Consider the following 20,073-nt stretch of genomic DNA (forward strand, 5'->3'; position numbering starts at 1 on the left):
AATTTAGGGGGTAAAATAAACTTTCCCCTCTAAGGTTTAAATTTAAGTATGTGTTTGAGTAAGTCATTTAGAAGAAGTGCGTACGATGACAGGCGATTCTGAAGAGCATAAGACCTTGCCAGGCGAGGGGAAAGATTAGGGGTTTTTCCTAAAATTATTTTTTTTTTCACCGAACAAATTTTTTTTAAGTTTTTTGAATCATTAAAACCGAAAAGGTCTTTTGTGATTTTTCTCTTAAGCTAATAGTTTTTGTTATATAAGTGATTGGAAATTTTGAAAATTGCGAAATCGGCCATTTTTAACCCTAAATCGGACATTTATCTAAAAATTTCAAAGTTGCCAAGGTAGGTAGATATTCTTTAAACATTGATTGATGAAATCCCAAAGAGTTTTTTGGAATACAATATCGGAAACCCCTTTGTTTTTTAATTGCTAATCAAGCGCGCGCGACACTGTAGTATAAGTGAGGACGTTTGAGTTGGCATAAATTCATTATCTCGAGAATGGGCAAATTTCAAGAGAAATCCTCAGACAGGTCGATTTTTATTTTTAAATTAGGACTTTTTGGCATATATATAATACTAGTGACGTCATCCATCTGAGCGTGATGACGTAATCGATGATTTTTTAATGAGAGTAGGGGTTGTGTGATAGCTCATTTGAAAGGTTATTTAATTCTCTATTCACTAATATAAACATTAAAATAGTTATTTATATAGGGTGTACAAAAAAAAATCTTTTTTATTAAATTAACTTTGATTAAATTTGACAAATAGAAGAAAAAATTTTTTTGTACACCCTGTACAAATAATTATGTTAATGTTTATATTACTGAATAGAGAATTAAATAACCTTTCAAATGAGCTATCACACAACCCCTACTCTTATTTAAAAAAATCATCGATTACGTCATCACGCCCAGATGGATGACGTCACTAGTATTATTTATATGCCAAAAAGTCCTAATTCAAAAATAAAAATCGACCTGTCTGAGGATTTCTCTTGAAACTTGCCCATTCTCGAGATAATGAATTTATGCAAACTCAAACGTCCTCACTTATACTACAGTGTCGCGCCCGCTTGATTACCAATTAAAAAAACAAAGGGGTTTTCGATATTTTATTGCAAAAAACTCTTCGGGATTTCATCAATCAATGTTTAAAGAATATCTACGTACCTTGGCAACATTGAAATTTTTAGATAAATGTCCGATTTAGGGTTAAAAATGGCCGATTTCGCAATTTTCACAATTTTCAATCGCTTATATAACAAAAACCATTAACTTAAGAGAAAAATCACTAAAGACCTTTTCTGTTTGGAATGATTCAAAAAACCTAAAAAAAATTTGTTCGATGCAAAAAGAATAATTTTAGGAAAAACCCCTAATCTTTCCCCTCGCCTGGCAAGGTCTTATGCTCTTCAGAATCGCCTGTCATTGTACACATTTCTTCTAAATGACTTACTCAAACACATACTTAAATTTAAACCTTACAGGGGAAAGTTTATTTTACCCCCTAAATTTGCACTTTTCGATTCACCTGGTAGATACACGTGCACCGCTGATGCCTGCCAGGTCATGGTTTTTAGCCTTGGTGTGCTATGAATTATCACTAGACAAATTTCTAGCCTTACAGGACGATCGTTAGTCGGAGGGTTCACTAGCTCTTAGACTATATCAAAGACTTTCGGGAGAAAAATTCCAACAGCCGTGTAATATCTTACTAGAAACTGCTGTGAATTTGATGCAACTGAATCCAAGGAAAGACATGGTCCAGAAGTTCCATAGGTTTGCTAACAATATTGAACTTCTCCTCTTGAGTTACTTTTGCTACTAAATTTTTGCTACTAAAGTTATTTCGGGGACCTAATATCGCTATATCGTTTTAAATATGTTTCTCTCACTTCCTCTCATGTAAAGTAAATACCTACGTTAAATCTTTACCGATACTGTATCCTCATCGTATTACACTGGGGTGCAAAATTAACCGGACACCTTCAAAATGGGTCATTTTTGATGTCTCGAATTTCCTGAACCTGTTGTCCGATTTAAGTGATTTTTTAATATGTTATAGCCTTATTCTTTAACAATATCGCTGTAATAGCATTGTTGCTAAAGAGTTAAATTTTCATTGTATACTGGGTGTACCAATGAAACTGTGTTTTTTTCTCAAATTTCCCATCACCCTGTGGAATATTCTACCATGTATAAAATACTCAAATTAAAACCCAACCATAGCCTCATGTTTTTTCAACATTGTGTTGTTTGATTCATTCGCTTATGTTGGGCCATAAAGAAGTTAGGTACTATAACAATTAGCCATGTTTTCATCAATACAGGGTGTTTTTAAATAGGTATGGCAAACTTCAAGGGGTAATTCTAAATGAAAAAATAATGAAACGGTGCAATCACCGAGAGGCCGCGGCCTCTTGAGGCCGGTCAAATAAGTTTTTTTCACAAAAATTTTAGATATAACAAAAAAATTGTTTAATTTCTAATCGAATGATATTAACAAAACATTTCAAAAACAATTTTAATCTTTGTTAATTATAAAATACAGTTTAAGTAAATGAATAAGACTCTATGTACATAAATGATTGCTACAGATAATATTTATTTTCATTCATGCAAGTATATTTCTGGTTTTCCAATTCCCTTCGAACATCTAATAAATACATAGGTACACTGCAGAATATAAAAATGGAAAAAAAAATTGCACAAGAGTTTTCCAAAAATATGAGAAACATAATGATAAACTCATTCAATTTTTTAAAAGTATCGAAAAACGATTTAATCAAGGCAAATCGTCATCTACATTCGGCACTCTACCTACATCCTAGAAATTTTGATACAATTAAAAATGGTAATACTTGTTTGTTTGGGTTTATATGACTGCGGACACTAAATCCATTCGCCATTGTGTGTAATACTTATACCTTTGACGACATCTAAATCATTTACTGAAAAATTAAGAAATTTTTATCCCACCATATCTGCGACTGCAATTAGAGAAGAACTCGTTGATTTTGCTGATAAATAAATTGTATTAAAAATAGGATTTTGCAAAATACTGAAATTATAGATAGAAGATCGAGTTAATGATGAATATGTTCAGTCTACAGAAAATATGAAGAATGATATTATTAATCTAAGTGATAATGAACATAAAGTAACAAATGACAATGTTGTTGATACCGTGACAGCTTCATCTCCGTGTGGTACTGAAAAGTGTAAAGATTATATAGCTTGCTGTTACCCTGTCTTTCATAAGCAAAACTTCTATCATTGTACTTCGACTAGGTAGGTCATTCGACCTACCTATGTAGCTAGTTCCAACTACTTTGGATCTGAAGTTTTTAACCTGATGATGGACTTATTAGTCCGAAAACGTTTGTTTTGTACTAGTGATGTACCCACTTTAAGTCCAACTTAGATCTTTTTTAGAAAATTTTAATAATCTACCTACAAGAGGAGATTTTTACTTCCTTAGTAATCAAAGTTTTATGTTTGATTTACAAATAATTTATATTTTTGTATTTCTGTTTTTGTTTTATAAATAACGAGTAAAATATTCTTATAAATGGAAGGTAAAATGAGGATGAGAGGCCGCTTTTCTATAAATTCACCGGGCCGCTTGAAAAGTTCCAGCACGCCACTGAACCTATGTCCGCAAATGCTTCGTTTCTGAGATATATAATGTTGAAATTTTTTTTACAAATTGACGATTTATTTATTGCTTTAAAACCGGTTGAGATTGTACATTGTACATGTACATTTTTTGACATACAAGTAAGAATTTAATATTCACCATTGGCGCGCATGCGGGTAATTTGAGCCGTCATATTACCCGTATGTGCGCCAATGGTGAATATTAAATTCTTATTGCTATGTCAAGAAATGTGCAATAACTAAGTCTTAAAACCCACCAAATTTCATTTGCATATCTCAACCGGTTTTAAAACAATAAATAAATCGTCAGTTTGTAAGAAAAATTTCAACACCCCCTATCCCTAAAGCAAACTGTCATTATTTTTCATGCAGAATTACCCCTTAAAGTTTGCAATACTTATTTAAAAACACCCTGTATTGATGAAAATCATGGTTAGCTGTTAAAGTACCTAACTTTTTTATGGTCTAATGTAAGCGAATGAATCAAAAACCAAAATGTTGAGAAAACATGAGGCTATAGTTGGATTTTAATTTCAGTATTTTATAAATGCTAGAATATTCTACAGGGTGATGCTAACTTTGAGAAAAAAACACAGTTTGATTGGTACACCCGGTATACAATGAAAATTTAACTCTTTAGCAACAATGCTATTACAGAGAGATTGTTAAAGAATAAGGCTATAACATATTAAAAGATTACTTAAATCGGACAAGAGGTTTAGGAAATTCGAGACATCAAAAACTACACTACTAAAGGTATCCGAATATCTTCCAAGAATATGCGTTCTCTTCTCTATATCAAGAAATTTACTACCAACGTCTCTATCACTGAATATATCACCAAGTATAGGGCAACCTATGCGTTCTCTTCTCTATATCAAGAAATTTACTACCAACGTCTCTATCACTGAATATAGTTATCACCAAGTATAGGGCAACCTATCTTAAACTTATAAAATCAGCTAAAAAAGTCTACTACCAGAACCGTCTGGGAAGCTCCAAAAGTGTTGCAAAAGAAACTTGGTCCATAATAAACGATCTTCGAAATAAAACCCACACTGCTCAAACATTTTCCCTTCCAGACCCTGAAAATCTAAATGAATACTTTGTTAATGTGAGTAAAAATATTACATCAACTATTTTGCCACAACAAGATCCCATTACAAAAAAGAGCTATAAGATGTCTGTTTGGCCTCAGAAGAACAACACACTGCAGAAGTTACTTCAAAGATCACGGAATTTTAACCCTTCCATCTTTGTATATTTTAGAAACTGTTTGCTTAATTCGTAAACATCTACATGTTTTTCCACCAAGACCTAATCATCACTACTTCACGAGAAATTCTACGTTTGACGTCTATTTGCCGACCCCGTCCTCGGAGTTAGTAAAGAAATCGATATTATATTCCGCAAAAAAAATGTACAACCATCTCCCCCTACAACTAAAATCTGCACCATCTGTTCCCAAATTCCGTACACTGACAAAAGCCTACCTGTCTGAAAGACCATATTATTCAGTAGAAGATTATTTTATTCAATAACTAAGATATTACAGTATTACAGTACCCTTTGCACAAGTAGTATTTTTATTATTTTTTTTATCTATATTTGGGTGTCATATGCAGCAGCTTAACTTTTTAACTTTTAAACCTTTTTTATTAATTATTAGGTAGACTATGAATTTGCAATTTATTTAAATTTTTGCAATTGATTATTTCTGTTTTAACTTCGATTTATTTATTTATTTCATTTAACTTATTGACGATTTATGTAATTTTAGTAAATTGGATTGTTACTGTTTTGTTTTTTTTTACTATTTATAAGCTTTGTCGATAAAATTGTAAAATTTTTCATGGCAATAAAGCATATTTTTATTCTATTCTATTCTAAAAATGACCCATCTTTAAGGTGTCCGGTTAATTTTGCACCCCAGTGTATTTTATTTGTAGTGTAAATTCTCCTTATCGTATTATTTTGTTTGCAGTAACCACCACTACATGCTAAGGATACCACTAGAACAGAAAACAACACACAAGAACCGAAATGTTTTCAAGAACCCTCCTCTTACGATCCAACAAAATCAATCGGATCGTACGATGGAACTATTCGACCAAAGTAGAATACAGACCCATTAGAAGTGTTTTAGTTGCCAATAGAGGAGAGATAGCCGTTAGAGTATTTAGAGCATGTAACGAATTAGGAATTAAGTCAGTAGCTATATATTCGAAAGAAGACAGAGCCCACATCCATAGACTGAAAGCAGATGAGAGTTATATGGTAAGTTTTTTAGTTTCGTCAATTTTTGCTATTTTAAGTATGCCCAAGCAAAATTATCTTTAGGATTCAAATCGGGTGAACGAGGAGGCCGTTCAATACCACCTAAACAAAAATATTAAATCGTTTATTGGGCTTTGTGTAGATATTTTTTGTATATCATATATCACTAACTATACACTAGTAATCATTCTGATCGCTTCCGTTTCTTATATTTCTAGGTCGGTGAGGGACTACCTCCCGTAGAAGCCTACCTGAATATACCAGAAATCATAACTATATGCAAGGACAATGGCATCGACGCCGTCCATCCAGGTTATGGGTTCCTTTCGGAACGTTCAGATTTTGCTCAAGCGGTTCTCGATGCCGGAATCAGGTTCATCGGACCGTCACCGAAGGTGGTGTACCAAATGGGTGATAAAGTAGCTGCTAGGGAAGCTGCGATGGCAGCAGGTAAGTCACAAAAGTTTGTCCGTGATTGTATATCTTCGTGTTAATTTACAACTTAAATTGATGCCATTTTATCTAACTGAATTGTTGTTACTTTCTTTTTTAAACACTTAATTTATTTGTCTTTATTTAATTTATTACATTCACACTTATTTAATTTATTACATTCACTAAAACGTAGAATTTATATCTACAATTATTTTATACACTTTATTTAAATTTATAAACCGCGACATCAAGATAATAACTGAGCCCGTTTCATACAAATTCTCTTATTTACACTATTTGATGCCGGTGCTGGAATTTTCGTTGGAGGCGACAGTCGATCTGCTAATGCTTCTACTCTTTTCGGCGGTTCCCTCTCGAATGTCGAGAACGACTTCGTTCCTTCAAGAAGCAGGTAAATTCATTACCTTAACTAATAGCAGTAAATAGATATGGTCGACGGTGTGTATTTAGGGTCCCATCGGGTCATTGGCAGTATACAGGGTGAGTCATGAGGAACTGTACATACTCCTACCTCGTATAGAGGCCCCTATGGGGAATAACAAGTGACCATTAAAAAGTATCTGCTCCCATTGTTTAATAATATACAGGGCGAGTTTCGCATTTTGGCAGAAACTTGCATTCGACATAATTTTTGAACGGTCAGATCGATGTGTCTCTTATTTTGGTCAATCGTTACACTATTGCCACCTAATCAACTGATTTAGTCAAACTAGAAAAAAATCAGGTCCGGCTTTAAAAAATTAGTTCGTTTTGTCTTAGAAAAAACTTCACCCTGTATACGCTTTTTGAAAACTCTAATATGAATTTTACAAATTAGACAAATAGGCCATTAAAATGGCATGTTTATTTTTTCCCCACACGATTACTTAATTTTTTATAAAAAAAATCAAATTTGACTACGAATTAAAAGTTTGGTAAAGTGAGCCATAGATTTAAAAAAATTAACTTTTATTACAAAAAATTAATTTTTTTCATTTTAATTTATGTTACCACCCAATCAACTGATTTATTCAAACTAGAAAAAAATCAGGTCCGGCTTTAAAAAATTAGTTCGTTTGGGTCTTAGAAACATTTTTACCCTGTATACGCTTTTTGTAAACTCTAATATGAATTTTACAAATTAGACAAATAGGCAATTAAAATGGCATATTTATTTTTTCCCCACACGATTACTTAATTTTTTATTAAAAAATAAAATTTGTTATAATCGCAATTTTACTATAAAAATAAAAAAAATTATACAACGTTTTTCTTAAAATTAAAAGTTTCAACATTTTTTTTTTCTATAACACGTCTAGATCTAAAACTCCCCATACACTTCTCTTTCGACTCTATAGTTTAACCTAGACGTGATCAAATAGACAAATTTTAAATTTTTTCACTTAATTTTTGCGATTTAACTTTGCAATTCACGAATCTGCACCTTTTATTTTTAAAAATTCATAACTTTTACGAGAAGAAGACTGAAAGTCTGCAACAATTTTTATAGTCTTCACAAGGGTAAGAGATATGTGCTGTAAAAATTTCAGAAAAAAAATATTAAAATGGAACAGAGTTGTAGCGAGTTACCGCGATTTCATTTTTTTTTTCAATTTTAGGATAAATTTCCGATTTTGACAAATTTGATTTTTTAATAGAAAATTAAGTAATCGTGTGGGGAAAAAATAAATTTTCCATTTTAATTGCCTATTTGTCTAATTTGTAAAATTCATATTAGAGTTTTCAAAAAGCGTATACAGGGTGAAATTTTTTCTAAGACCAAAACGAACTAATTTTTTAAATCCGGGCCTGATTTTTTTCTAGTTTGAATAAATCAGTTGATTGGGTGGTAACATAAATTAAATATTTGTTCAAAAAAAATTAATTTTTGTAATAAAAGTTAAATTTTGTTAAATCTATGGTTCGCTTTACCAAACTTTTAATAATTATTCATAGTCAAATTTGATTTTTTTATAAAAAATTAAGTAATCGTGTGGGGAAAAAATAAATATGCCATTTTATTTGCCTATTTGTCTTATTTGTAAAATTCATATTAGAGTTTTCAAAAAGCGTATACAGGGTGAAATTTTTTCTAAGACCCAAACGAACTAATTTTTTAAAGCCGGACCTGATTTTTTTCTAGTTTGACTAAATCAGTTGATTAGGTGGTAATAGTGTAACGATTGACCAAAATAAGAGACACATCGATCTGACCATTCAAAAATTATGACGAATACAAATTTCTGTCAAAATGCGAAACTCGCTCTGTATATTAATAAACAATGGGAGCAGACACTTTTTAATGGTCATTTGTTATTCCCCATAGGAGTCTCTATACGAGGTAGGAGTATGTACAGTTCCTCATGACTCACCCTGTATAACAATAAAATAATGAAACAATTAAACACAAATACGCACAAACAATGAAAACGTTTGTTTTCAGTGCTTCGACAATATTTATTACAAATTAATGTCACTACAGATGTTTCGGCTGAGTTATTTTCTCAAGTGAATTATATTACTATGTGTTTGCATTTTAAAATCTTTAACTGAAGAGATTGAGGAGTGGGGAGCTGTTTGTCTCAAGTTGGTAATTCAGATATATCTGTATTTTCTAATGTATTAATTTCCATAGATTCTAATAAAGATAGCTTAAGGCCTTTATTTTGAATATGCATAATTTGATACCGTTCATTAAAAAAATGATTATGATCTAGAAGGTGACATTTCTCAGAAGAAAAATGCTTCAAAAATTTCTATAAAGTCAGACAAAAGTATATTTTTGATCTTCATTGAAACTATTCTCAAAGGTAACCAATCGATTTTCGAATATCTATTTTTACTAGTCTGTCCAAAAACTTCAATCTTGCAGCTTCTATAATGGTTCTAAAGGTTAAAGATACCAACAAAATAATCTTGTTATGTCTAAGCTGGGATTTCTGACAATAAAAAGATATATGCACCGATAATCCATAATCTTTCATTATTCATTCCGTTATTGCATGAATGAGTGGATATACAGGGTGTAACAAAAACCAGGTCATAAATTAAATCACATATATTCTTTGACAAAAAATAGTTCGATTGAACGTAACTTAACTTAGTACAAATGTGCACATAAAAAAGTTATAGATCTTGAAGTTACAAAATAAAAATCGATTTTTTTCAATATATCGAAAACTATTATACATTTTTTATTGAAAATTGACATGTGGCATTCTTATACCAGAAACATCTTAAAAAAGAAATTATAGTGAAATTTGTGCTCCCCTTAAAAATTTTATGGGGGGTTTTGTTCTCTTAAACCTTCCCAAACCTTTGTGTACGTTCTACGTTCCAATTATTGTTGTACTATTAGTTAAATACAATATTTTTAAAACTTTTTTGCCTCTTGGTAGTTACTTTTTAGATAAGTCTGTTTATCGAAATATTTTGAATCCACCAGATATTTGTATATGTTTACATAAGTACGATTATAGAGACCTACTAATAATTTGAAAATTTATTTTTAATTTACATTTTTAGTAGTCCATATGGTGAGACCGCTCCCGTCTGAAAAAATTTCTGATTCGGTTTCTTTGTGGATTCCTATTCAAAAATGTCCCCTTTAAACAAATCTGAAGGGTACCGGGCGAAATTTTTGGGCAGAATTTGTTTAAACAATTTTTTTAAACAAATACAAAAGATTACCTTTTTTGACCCGATAAATATTTTTTTAGGGTTTTTGGGTCATTATAAACAAGAAAGGTATCTTGTGATTTTTGTCAAAAATTTATAGTTTTCGAGTTACAGGCTTAGAAACTCATATTTAAATTAGTATTTTTGAGGTTCCCAAGTACTTAAATTGTAGTTTAAACATTCATTTTCAAGATTCTGAAGACTGATTGGGTCTAACTTCTACTTACACCGTTGTTATTTAATTGTTAATTATACGTGTCCATCCGATTTTTTTGCCGGTGCGGCGCGCTCTGTTTCAAAAATCTCCTATTTTTCTCCGAGAAATATATTTTTTGGATTCTTTGGAACATTCTAATTAAAATAGGTTTCTTGTCATTTTTCTTAAAATTTAATAGTTTTAAAGTTATAATCAATTTAAAATCGGAAAATCCGTATTTTCGCATTTTAAATCGCTTATAACTTTAAAACTATTACCTTTTTCGAAAAATAACAAAAAACCTATTTTATTTAGAATGTCTCAAAGAATCTAAAAAATATATTTTTCGGAGGAACATAGGAGATTTTTGAAATATAGCGCGCCGCACCGGCATGAAAATCGGATTGACACGCATATTTAACAATTAAAAAACGACGGTCTAAATTAAGGTTAGACCTGATCATTCTTTGTAATCTTGGAAATGAATGTTTACACTACAATTTAAATACTTGGCCACCTCGAAAACACTAATTTAAATATGAGTTTTTAAGCTTTGAAAATGCGTATTTTCGCATTTTTCAGATTTTAAATCGGCTATAACTCGAAAACTATCAATTTTTGAGAAAAATTACAAGATACCTTTCTTGTTTAGAATTACCCAAAAAATCTAAAAAAAAAATTATTTCGTGTCAAAGAAGATGATTATTTGTATTTGTTTAAAAAATTGTTTAAACAATTTCTGCCCAAAAATTCCCCGGCATCCTTCAGATTTAGTTAAAGGGGATATTTTTGAATAGGAATCCACAAAGAAACCGAATCAGAAATTTTTTCAGATGGGAGCGGTCTCACCACATGGACTATAGGTATATTTTGAAACATTAAAAAAGAAGCGAAAAAATACTAAGAGGCAAAAAAGTTTTAAAAACATTGTATTTAATTAAAGGTACCACAATAATAATTTATTTAGAAAGTACACAAAAGTTTGGGGATTAAGGGAACCCCCGTAAAATTTTTATGGGGTGTACACATTTTACTGTTATTTTTTTTTTAAGATGCTCCTGCCATAAGAGTGTCACATGTTTATTTTCAATAAAAAATCTCTTTCGATATATTGAAAAAAATCGATTTTCATTTTGTAACTTCAAAGGGCTGTAACTTTTTTATGTGCAAATTTTTACCAAAGTAAGTTATGGTCCCAGAATATGTGATTTAATTTATGACCTGCATTGTTGTTACACCCTGTATAAATAGGTAAAAAAGTGCAATGTCACTTTTTAATTACCTTGGTAATAATATTACATATTATGAGAAATATTACTCATTAAGTACTTATGAGTGTTTACGAGTGCCGATAAGCTAAAATTAGTACCTAAGTAGGAGTCAGAAAACCATAAAACTGGAGTTATGTAGTCGGTTAAAAGTCCATGTTTTGGAAATCATATTTTCAAAACAACAATAAGTATATGGAAATTTTAAATATTTGTAATTCAGATTAGAAGAATGCCATAAATAACACAGGCTATAATTAAATATTTATTTTTTGATACGAGTGGCGTCCATAAAGTAACAATACAATAGATGTGTATGACATTTAAAAAAAAATACAAAATTTTCTTTTGAAAAAATTTAAATTTTTTTTTCAAAATTATTGTAAAAAATATATTTTTACAGTTGTTCCGCATGAAATTGTATCTGAATAACCATTTTACTTCGTTACTAAAATCGCGGTGCCGCCCGGCATAATAATATATCATTTTTAGTTTCCTCATCTTGTCTAACGCAATAAAATATGAAGACTTGTTCACATTCCATTTTCTATCGAAAGTTGAACATAATTCTGGTTATGATTTAAACCCAGCCCTTGGACCATTGGAGATCACACATGAACCCTGAGAAACAACAGAGAATATATAGCAGCGACATAGAGATTAACGATATAGCAAAGGCATGGATGTTACGGGATTTATATAAAGATGATTAACGCCAGGAACTTGTTCACCAAACCCCTGAAGAAATGGAAGAAGAACCTAATATGCTCGATAATGAAATAAGACTGGGGATCAGTAAACTCAAGTAAAACAGAGCAACAGGTCCAGATAAGATAAAAGCAGAAATGCTTAACGCCACAGAAGAAACAAAATATGACATTTCAAGCAATTGCAATGGCCTGACGACTGGACAAAATCTACAATAACGGCAATACATAAAAAGGCAGCTTCCATAGATGCGACAATTATAGAACCATCTCCCTTATCTCAAATGTCAGCAAAATAATAAGCCAATAATAGCGGCCAATAAAGAAGTTGGCCTGGTGTACGCAGACCTACAAAAAGCATATGACAGTGTGCCCATCAGCAAACTATGGTTCACCCTACAGAAACCCAACATTAAACATGGTCTTATCAAAGCAGTCCAAAGTCTGCAAAAATTCAAACTGGATCAAGGATGTCTCAGGGATTTAAAGTCACGAAAGGACTGAAACAGGGTTACTGTATTTCGCCTACCCTTTTCAAAATTGATCATGGAACAAGCACTCAAGCTGTGGAAAATAACTTGTATGGCATGGCAATTCCTCTAAATGATGACACAACACTAAACACTTTATGTTTCGCTGATGGCAAATTCTGATTGCTCAGGATCATGACGACTTAAGTTACATGATGCGGAAGCTAATAGAAAAATATATCAAATGGGGTCTCAAAGTCAACATTAAGAAAATTGAAACCATGTGCATTGGAGGGACAAAGCAGTCCATCAGATACATTAGACGACGCCGACGGGGAAGAAATTAAACACTGTGATGAGTACAAGCAGCAGACAAATCAAGAAGAGATCAGACATCAAATGAGAGAACACGAGAAATGATGGGAATCACGCATACCACAATTGATGACATAAAAACAAAACAACTTATATGGTATGATGACCAAGAACAGAGAATATCAGATGACAGGATCCCTACACAGATTTTGACGTGGACACCACAAGGGACAAGGAAAAGAGGAAGGCCGGGAACAAGCTGGAGGGAGAGAATTGAATAAGAAATAGAGGAAAGAGAAATCCCTCCAGGTTTATGGTTAAACAGAGAACAATGGCGGTTATTAGTCGGAAGGCGTCGGAGAATGCTGTAAGCTGATAGTAGTAGTAGCCTTATTGGTGAGATACATATCTTGAAAAGAAAATAGAACAAAAAAGGAAACAAAATCACAATTACCTAAGCTCACAAATAATGGTTGCCAACAAAATACGATTTAAAAAATCCCATGCTAGAGTCAGAAAATTGATCTGTAACGCGAGAGAACATTTTTCAGAATAAATACTAGGAGGTAGAAAAAGTACAGACAGTTATAAAGTATTAAAAAATATGAGGAAAGAAAATACCAAACAAATAATATTCTCAACAACAGCTCAAACATGGAAAAACTACTTTGCCAATATACTAATCGTACAAAAAATATTATATTACAAAATATAGCTCATTCTTCTTCTTTATCACGTGCCTTGTCCGTTCCGAAAGTTGGTAATTAACATGGATATTCTGACTTTGTTTAAGGCAGGTCTTAATAGTTTGGCAGATGACAATCCGAACCATTCAATCTCCTCCTCCCTAGACCCCTTCTGCTGTCTATTTTCCCTTGTACAATTAGCTGAAGTACTATATTTATTGTGTCTCATAACGTGATCCAAGTATTCTAACTTTCTTTTCTTTATAGTTATTCCTATCCTCTCTCTCGTTGGCCAAGAGCTAGGTCCAGAATATGCGTAATATACGCGTCGGTAGGCCTACATTTCGAAGGCCTCTACTTTCTTCATTAATGTTGCGGTCATTGTCCACGCCTTCATTCCATATAACAAAACCGGAAATATATAACAGTTGAGGCTGTTAAACGTGAACATTTGCTTCGTGCTAGTGAACGACGCTCCTCTTCTTCTTCTTCTTGTAGTGCCTATCCGTTTCGGATGTTGGCGACCATCATGGCAATCTGTACTTTGCACACTGCTGCTCTAAAAAGATTTGTGGTTGTTGTTTGGAACTTCGCATAAGAATGGTTCGATGTTATATATTCCCAGTACCTACTACTTTACGGGGTTGAAGCATGGACCCTGACAGAATTTCCTTTAAAAACCTAGAAGCATTTGAGATGTGGGTCTACCGCCGTATTCTGAAGATCAGTTGGGTAGAAAGAGTCACAAACGAAAGGGTTTTACAACGTTTGAATAAAAGTTGCGAAGTAGTGAACACGGTTAAAAGGCGCAAATTGGAATACTTTGGTCATATAATACGTCACCCAGAAAAATATGACATACTTCACCTTGTCATGCAAGGTAAAATAATGGGAAAAAGAAGTGTGGGCCGCCGTACAACTTCTTGGCTCAAAAACCTACGCCAATGGTTTGGGAAAACTAGCACTGAACTATTTCGTGCGGCTGTAAATAAGACAATGATTGTTAATATGCTGGGCAACATGAGAGCCAACGATCGACAAACGGTCTCGGCACCTTAAGAAGAAGAAGGTTGTTGTGTCCACGTACGTAGATTTTTCAGCCAGGAAATCCTTCGCCTTCCTGGTCCTCGTTTTCCCTCCACTTTTCTTTGCAAGATTAGTTGCAGTAGTCCATATCTTTCGCTGTTTCTCATGATGTGACCGAGGTATTCGATTTTGGTTGCTTTTATTGTGGTTAACAGCTCTTTTTCTTTTTGCATTATCAGCAAAACACCCTCATTAGTAACGTGGTAGGTATAAGACACCTTCAGGATTCGACGATAAAGCCACATCTCAAAAGCCTCAATTTTCTTGCAGGTGGCGTCTGTGAGAGTCCATGACTCAACTCCGTACAACAGTATAGGAAAGATATAACATCGCAGTAACCTGACTTTTATGGCAATGATAAATAATGACATTTGAATAACTTAGCCATTTTTTTGAAATGCAGATCTTGCTTTCTCTATCCTACATTTAATTTCTATGGAATGGTCCTACCTTTTCGACGCACCTACTTTTTCTATTCTTAGTTCATAGTTCATAATTTGATTTGTTCATGGTTCCAAAACAATATATATTTTTTAAATCGGTATAACAATATCAGTACGCTACTGGATATCACTAAAAACTAAAAAAAAAATAAAATATTCACGACGGGAATTCCAATAACAAGCAAAATTATTCATACAGTGAACTTTGTTCGCCAACGTTTATTCAAAGCACAAGTCAGTAGTCTCCAACAATATTGAATGTAATTAAGACATACAGAGTAGCTAATACCTAATTGGAACAAGCAAAGGAAAACAACAAACAATTACCGGCAAAAAATCGGCCGTTATAAAATAATTGATTTATTTACATTTTAATACCTACTTACTTTTTATATATTATAATTAGGAACGGGTTTGCTTGTCTTTTATCATTACAACATTAAAATGTATATACATGAGACACGTAAGCTTATTTACTATCTGTATACGGGCAATATTTTTAGCAATAATTGCCCCACAATAGCGATAATTGCAATGAACCAATCTGGAGTAATTAGTGGAGAGATATGCAGCAATTCCAAATAAATAATGCAATTGTTTAGGCAATATTGATTCTAATTGTTCCATTTATTCCACATTGCTCAATGTCGCTGACAGGAATTGCCGAATATCCAGTGAGTGTAGAAATTCAAGTGGGACTAAATATAAATGTCCAAAAGACCAAATATATGTGTTGCACTAGGTCAAGTAACCCGATACCTACAAGAATAATAATTGACGACCTAGAACTGGATGGTGGCGACACCTTCATATACTTAGGCGCACTTCTTCTAAAAGTGCCTATCTTCTGGAGATGTTGGCGACCACATTGACTCATCTTATTGTAGTTACGGCAACTCGAAATAGATCAGTTGACGTTAGACCAGTCCACTTCCTAAGATTGGCCAGCCAGGATATACGTCTACGTCCAGGGCCTCTCCTGCCCTCAATCAATCAACTGTAGCAGTCGGTATTTTCATTACGCATAATGTAGACGAAGTAAGCCAATTTTCTGTTCTTTACGGTGTTAATTATTTCTTTGTCTTTTCTTAGTCTCTGGAGAATAGTTATATTAGTTGTGTGGTGTATATATGAGACCCTCAACATACGTCGGTAGCACCACATTTCAAACGCCTCTAACCGTTTTATGGCATCTTCTGTCAGGCTCCAGCTTTCAACTCCGTATAGGAGGACACTAAAGACGTAACATCTAAGAATTCTTATGCGTATATTGATACTTAAAGACAAGTTGCACAGAACTTTCCTAAGACTGTTAAAAGAGCTTCTGGCTTTTTCAATATGAGTTTTTATTTCGTAGCTATGATCCCAAGTATCTTTAATGTTGCAGCCCAGATAGCATATTTTCTGTACTCTCTCTAGGGGTGTATTGTTTACTGTAATTTGGGCGTTTATGTTGGTGTTTTTACTAATGATCATTATTTTTGTCTTCTTTAGTTTAGTTTTAGCCGTATTTGTTACATGCTTCTACAACATTATCCATGATCCTTTGGAGCCCCTGCGCACTATCTGCCAGCAATACTGTATCGTCTGCATATCTAACATTATTTATAAGTTGTCCATTTACTGCAATACCATCTTCTGATTCGTCCAAGGCCTCTCTAAAGATGTTTTCACAGTATATGTTAAATAATGCTGGTGACAGTATACAACCCTGTCCGACTCCTTTTTCAACTGTGAAGATTTCGGACAGTTCATTTTCGAATCGAACTGTTGCTTTTTGTTGGAGATATAAGTTTGAAACGATATAAATATCGATTAGTTTTCTATGTGGGACTTTATCAAATGGCTTCTCGAAATCTATGAAACATGCATACACATCGCAGTTGACATCCCTGGCTCTCTGTATTAGAACTTGCAAGCTGAAAAGTGCTTCCCTCGTTCTGAGTCCTGCTCTGAATCCAAATTGAACTTCACTAAGCTTAAGCTGTTCTTCTAATTTGGTGTATATGCGCGAGTGAATGATAGTAAGGAGTACTTTAAGTACATGACTCATCAAGCTAATTAATATTATGTTCTTCACATTTTCTAGCGTTGGCTTTTTTGGGAAGTGGAATGAATATTGATAGTAGCCAGTCTTTTGCTACATGACCAGTCTCGTATATGTTGTTGAATAACTTCGTAAAAGCTATGATTTGGTGTGCCTCTAATAGCTTTAAAATTTCACCATGCACCTCATCAGGTCCTGGTGATTTCCCATCTTTAATCCGCTTAATGGCCATAGTTACTTCTTCGTTTGTTATTTCTGGGCCGTAGGGATTGTCTATTTCATACGGACTTCGTGCAGCGTCTTCGAATAATTCTTGCATATATTCTTTCCATCTGGTTAGGAGCACTACAAAACACTAATAAGACCAGTGCTAATAGATAGTTCATAAACTTGGTCACTTATACAGAATGACCAAGAACTGCTCAAACGTTTTGAGTGAAAAATTCTAAGAAGGATATATGGAGGGATAAAAGAACAAGGTTTGTGACGCGGGCGTTATAACTTTGAGTTGTATAGAAGTTTTGGAGAACCTGAAGTTGTAAAATTCAGTAAGGTAGCACTCCTTAGATGGATAGGACACGTAATCAGACGAGATGAAGATGCCTGAGTCAGAAAAGTTTTTGACCGAATAGGGCCGATAGGACAACGATCAAGAGGAAGACCGAGACTAAGGTACCAAGACAACTTTGAGAATGATTTAAAATCTATTGGCATTAGAGCATGGAGAAGAGTTGCCAGAGACAAGGGCGAATGGAGAATTGTTCTGGAGAAGGCTTTGGCTCATAAAGAGCTGTAACGCCACTGATGATGATGATGATAAAAATTCAAGTCAATGTGTTTTTGCAATAGTGCAATGCAACTATCAGAAATTCTAAACAGATACAGTAAACTTTTGTATGAATCCCAATAGTTAGGAATCGAAGGGTTAAGGCAAGTTTTGTCGATGCAGTGATTGGTTCTCCCATATTGGTCGTCTATTTGGTCGGTCGTATTTCCGCTGTACGAATATACTGCCCACTTAAACATAATGCAAACAGTACATTTTGTGACTATAATATAATAATTTTATCGTCTAGACTGCAGGGGTGGGCAAACTTTTTGTGGTAAGGGCCACAAAAAGTTTTTGTTCTATTACTGAGGGCCGCGAAATTTGTTGCCTACGGTAAAATTTTCAAATGTTATCCTTTTTTTTACTATTAATTCTAATTTTGTTTAAATGACGTTCGCAGTTATTTAGGCATGCTATCTCCCCCTCCACCCTCAAAATATCCATTTTTCTTTCACATTGGTTACATATTAGTTACTTATAAGTAAGTATATTTGAAAGGAAATTCCGTGCTTATATAGATGCAAACGTCATACAGTGTGTCGCATTTAAGATGAAGACACCCCTATATTTCGGCTATCAAAGTAAATACAGATTTTAAATTTTGCACAGTCATAAATGCTGATGGTTTACATTTTTTAAGATAGTCAACTGAAATTTAAATTTTAAACACGGCCTACTGCAAATCCACAAACAGGGTGAATTTTCGATATTTTGCTTCGCGTCAGAGATGTCGGAAAAATTTATTTGGAAAAGTTGTTCCAAATATTATTATAACCCCACATACCCAATTTCATGACCAAATTTGCACTTTTAGTTTTTTCAGTATTTGTACTCCAGATCCTAACAGTTAAGTTTGGCTAGCCCGAGATGTATCTCGGGACAGCCAATTGTAGGTTTTAGGATCCTAGCTACAAATACTGACAAATCTAAGGAATTTTATCATGAAATTTGGTATGTGGGGTTACAATAATATTTCGAACAACTTTTCCAAATAACTTTTTCTGATATCTCTAATGCTAAGCAAAATATCGAAAATTTACCCTGTTTGTGGATTCGCAGTAGGCCACGTTTAAAATTTAAATTTCAGTTGACTATCTTAAAAAACGTGAACCATCAATATGTATGACTGCAAAATTTCAAATCTGTATTTATTTTGATAGCTGAAATATAGGGGTCTCTTCATTTTAAATGCGACACACTGTATACATAAAAATAAACAACGATATAGGTTTGAAAAAATCTTAGATCCCCTTCATTGTTTTTGCTCTCTTTGAAAGAATTAAATAATAAACAAATATTTATGAAACATATTAACAATTATTAAACAATTATTAAACAATTATTAAAACAATTATTAAATTTTGCAAATATTGTTCTACATAAAGATTTGTAAAATGCTAAAATATCTTCTTTTTTACATGTGTGTCTTCCTTGTCAACTGGCACGAAATCAATTTGGACTGAAAAATGATTTCTGACAAGTGATAAGTAAAATGATATATTTATCTTCAAAATATTTGAAATGATTTTCAAATTCCTTGAGGACCGTGGCAAATTACAAGTTCTTCTTTGTAAACTTCTTCCACTTGCTTCAACTAAACGATCTTTTATAAATTTGCCATGTGAGAACGGTTTGTTCACTTTAATTAATTTTTGAGTAATTATAAAATTTGCTTTTACAGTATCTAAAAGTTTGTTTTAAAAAAAACATTTTATTCCAGTGACAAATTTTTTAATAATGTTTCAAAATTCTGTATCGGAAACATTCGAAAATTTGTGGAACAATCATTCTTTAAATGAAAATAATTCACTTTTTTCCGAGGGCCACAAAAAAATGTTCAAAGGGCCGCATGCGGCCCGCGGGCCGCACTTTGCCCACCCCTGACTAGAGTCATCATCTGTTACTTTTGATCTGTTACTTTTGATCGCTTCTTTTTATACCAATGGCATTCTGGCATTTTATACCAATG

The 20,073-nt window shown here is 33.1% G+C and overlaps 1 protein-coding gene across 2 annotated transcripts in view; it reads left to right on the forward strand.

The window, feature by feature from the left end:
• The window catches only part of LOC114326335 (pyruvate carboxylase, mitochondrial), a 107,028-nt gene that overhangs the window by 39,644 nt on the left and 47,311 nt on the right, over window positions 1–20,073 (forward strand). For both annotated transcript variants that reach the window (XM_028274665.2, XM_028274666.2), the window contains exons 2-3: window positions 5,652–5,944; window positions 6,163–6,394. In XM_028274665.2, the coding sequence (XP_028130466.1) occupies window positions 5,711–5,944; window positions 6,163–6,394 (466 nt within the window). In that variant the 5' untranslated portion in view covers window positions 5,652–5,710. The remainder of the gene's footprint in view (window positions 1–5,651; window positions 5,945–6,162; window positions 6,395–20,073) is intronic.

This window comes from Diabrotica virgifera, chromosome 6, assembly GCF_917563875.1.
Source record: "Diabrotica virgifera virgifera chromosome 6, PGI_DIABVI_V3a".
Taxonomy (NCBI): Eukaryota; Metazoa; Arthropoda; class Insecta; order Coleoptera; family Chrysomelidae; genus Diabrotica; species Diabrotica virgifera.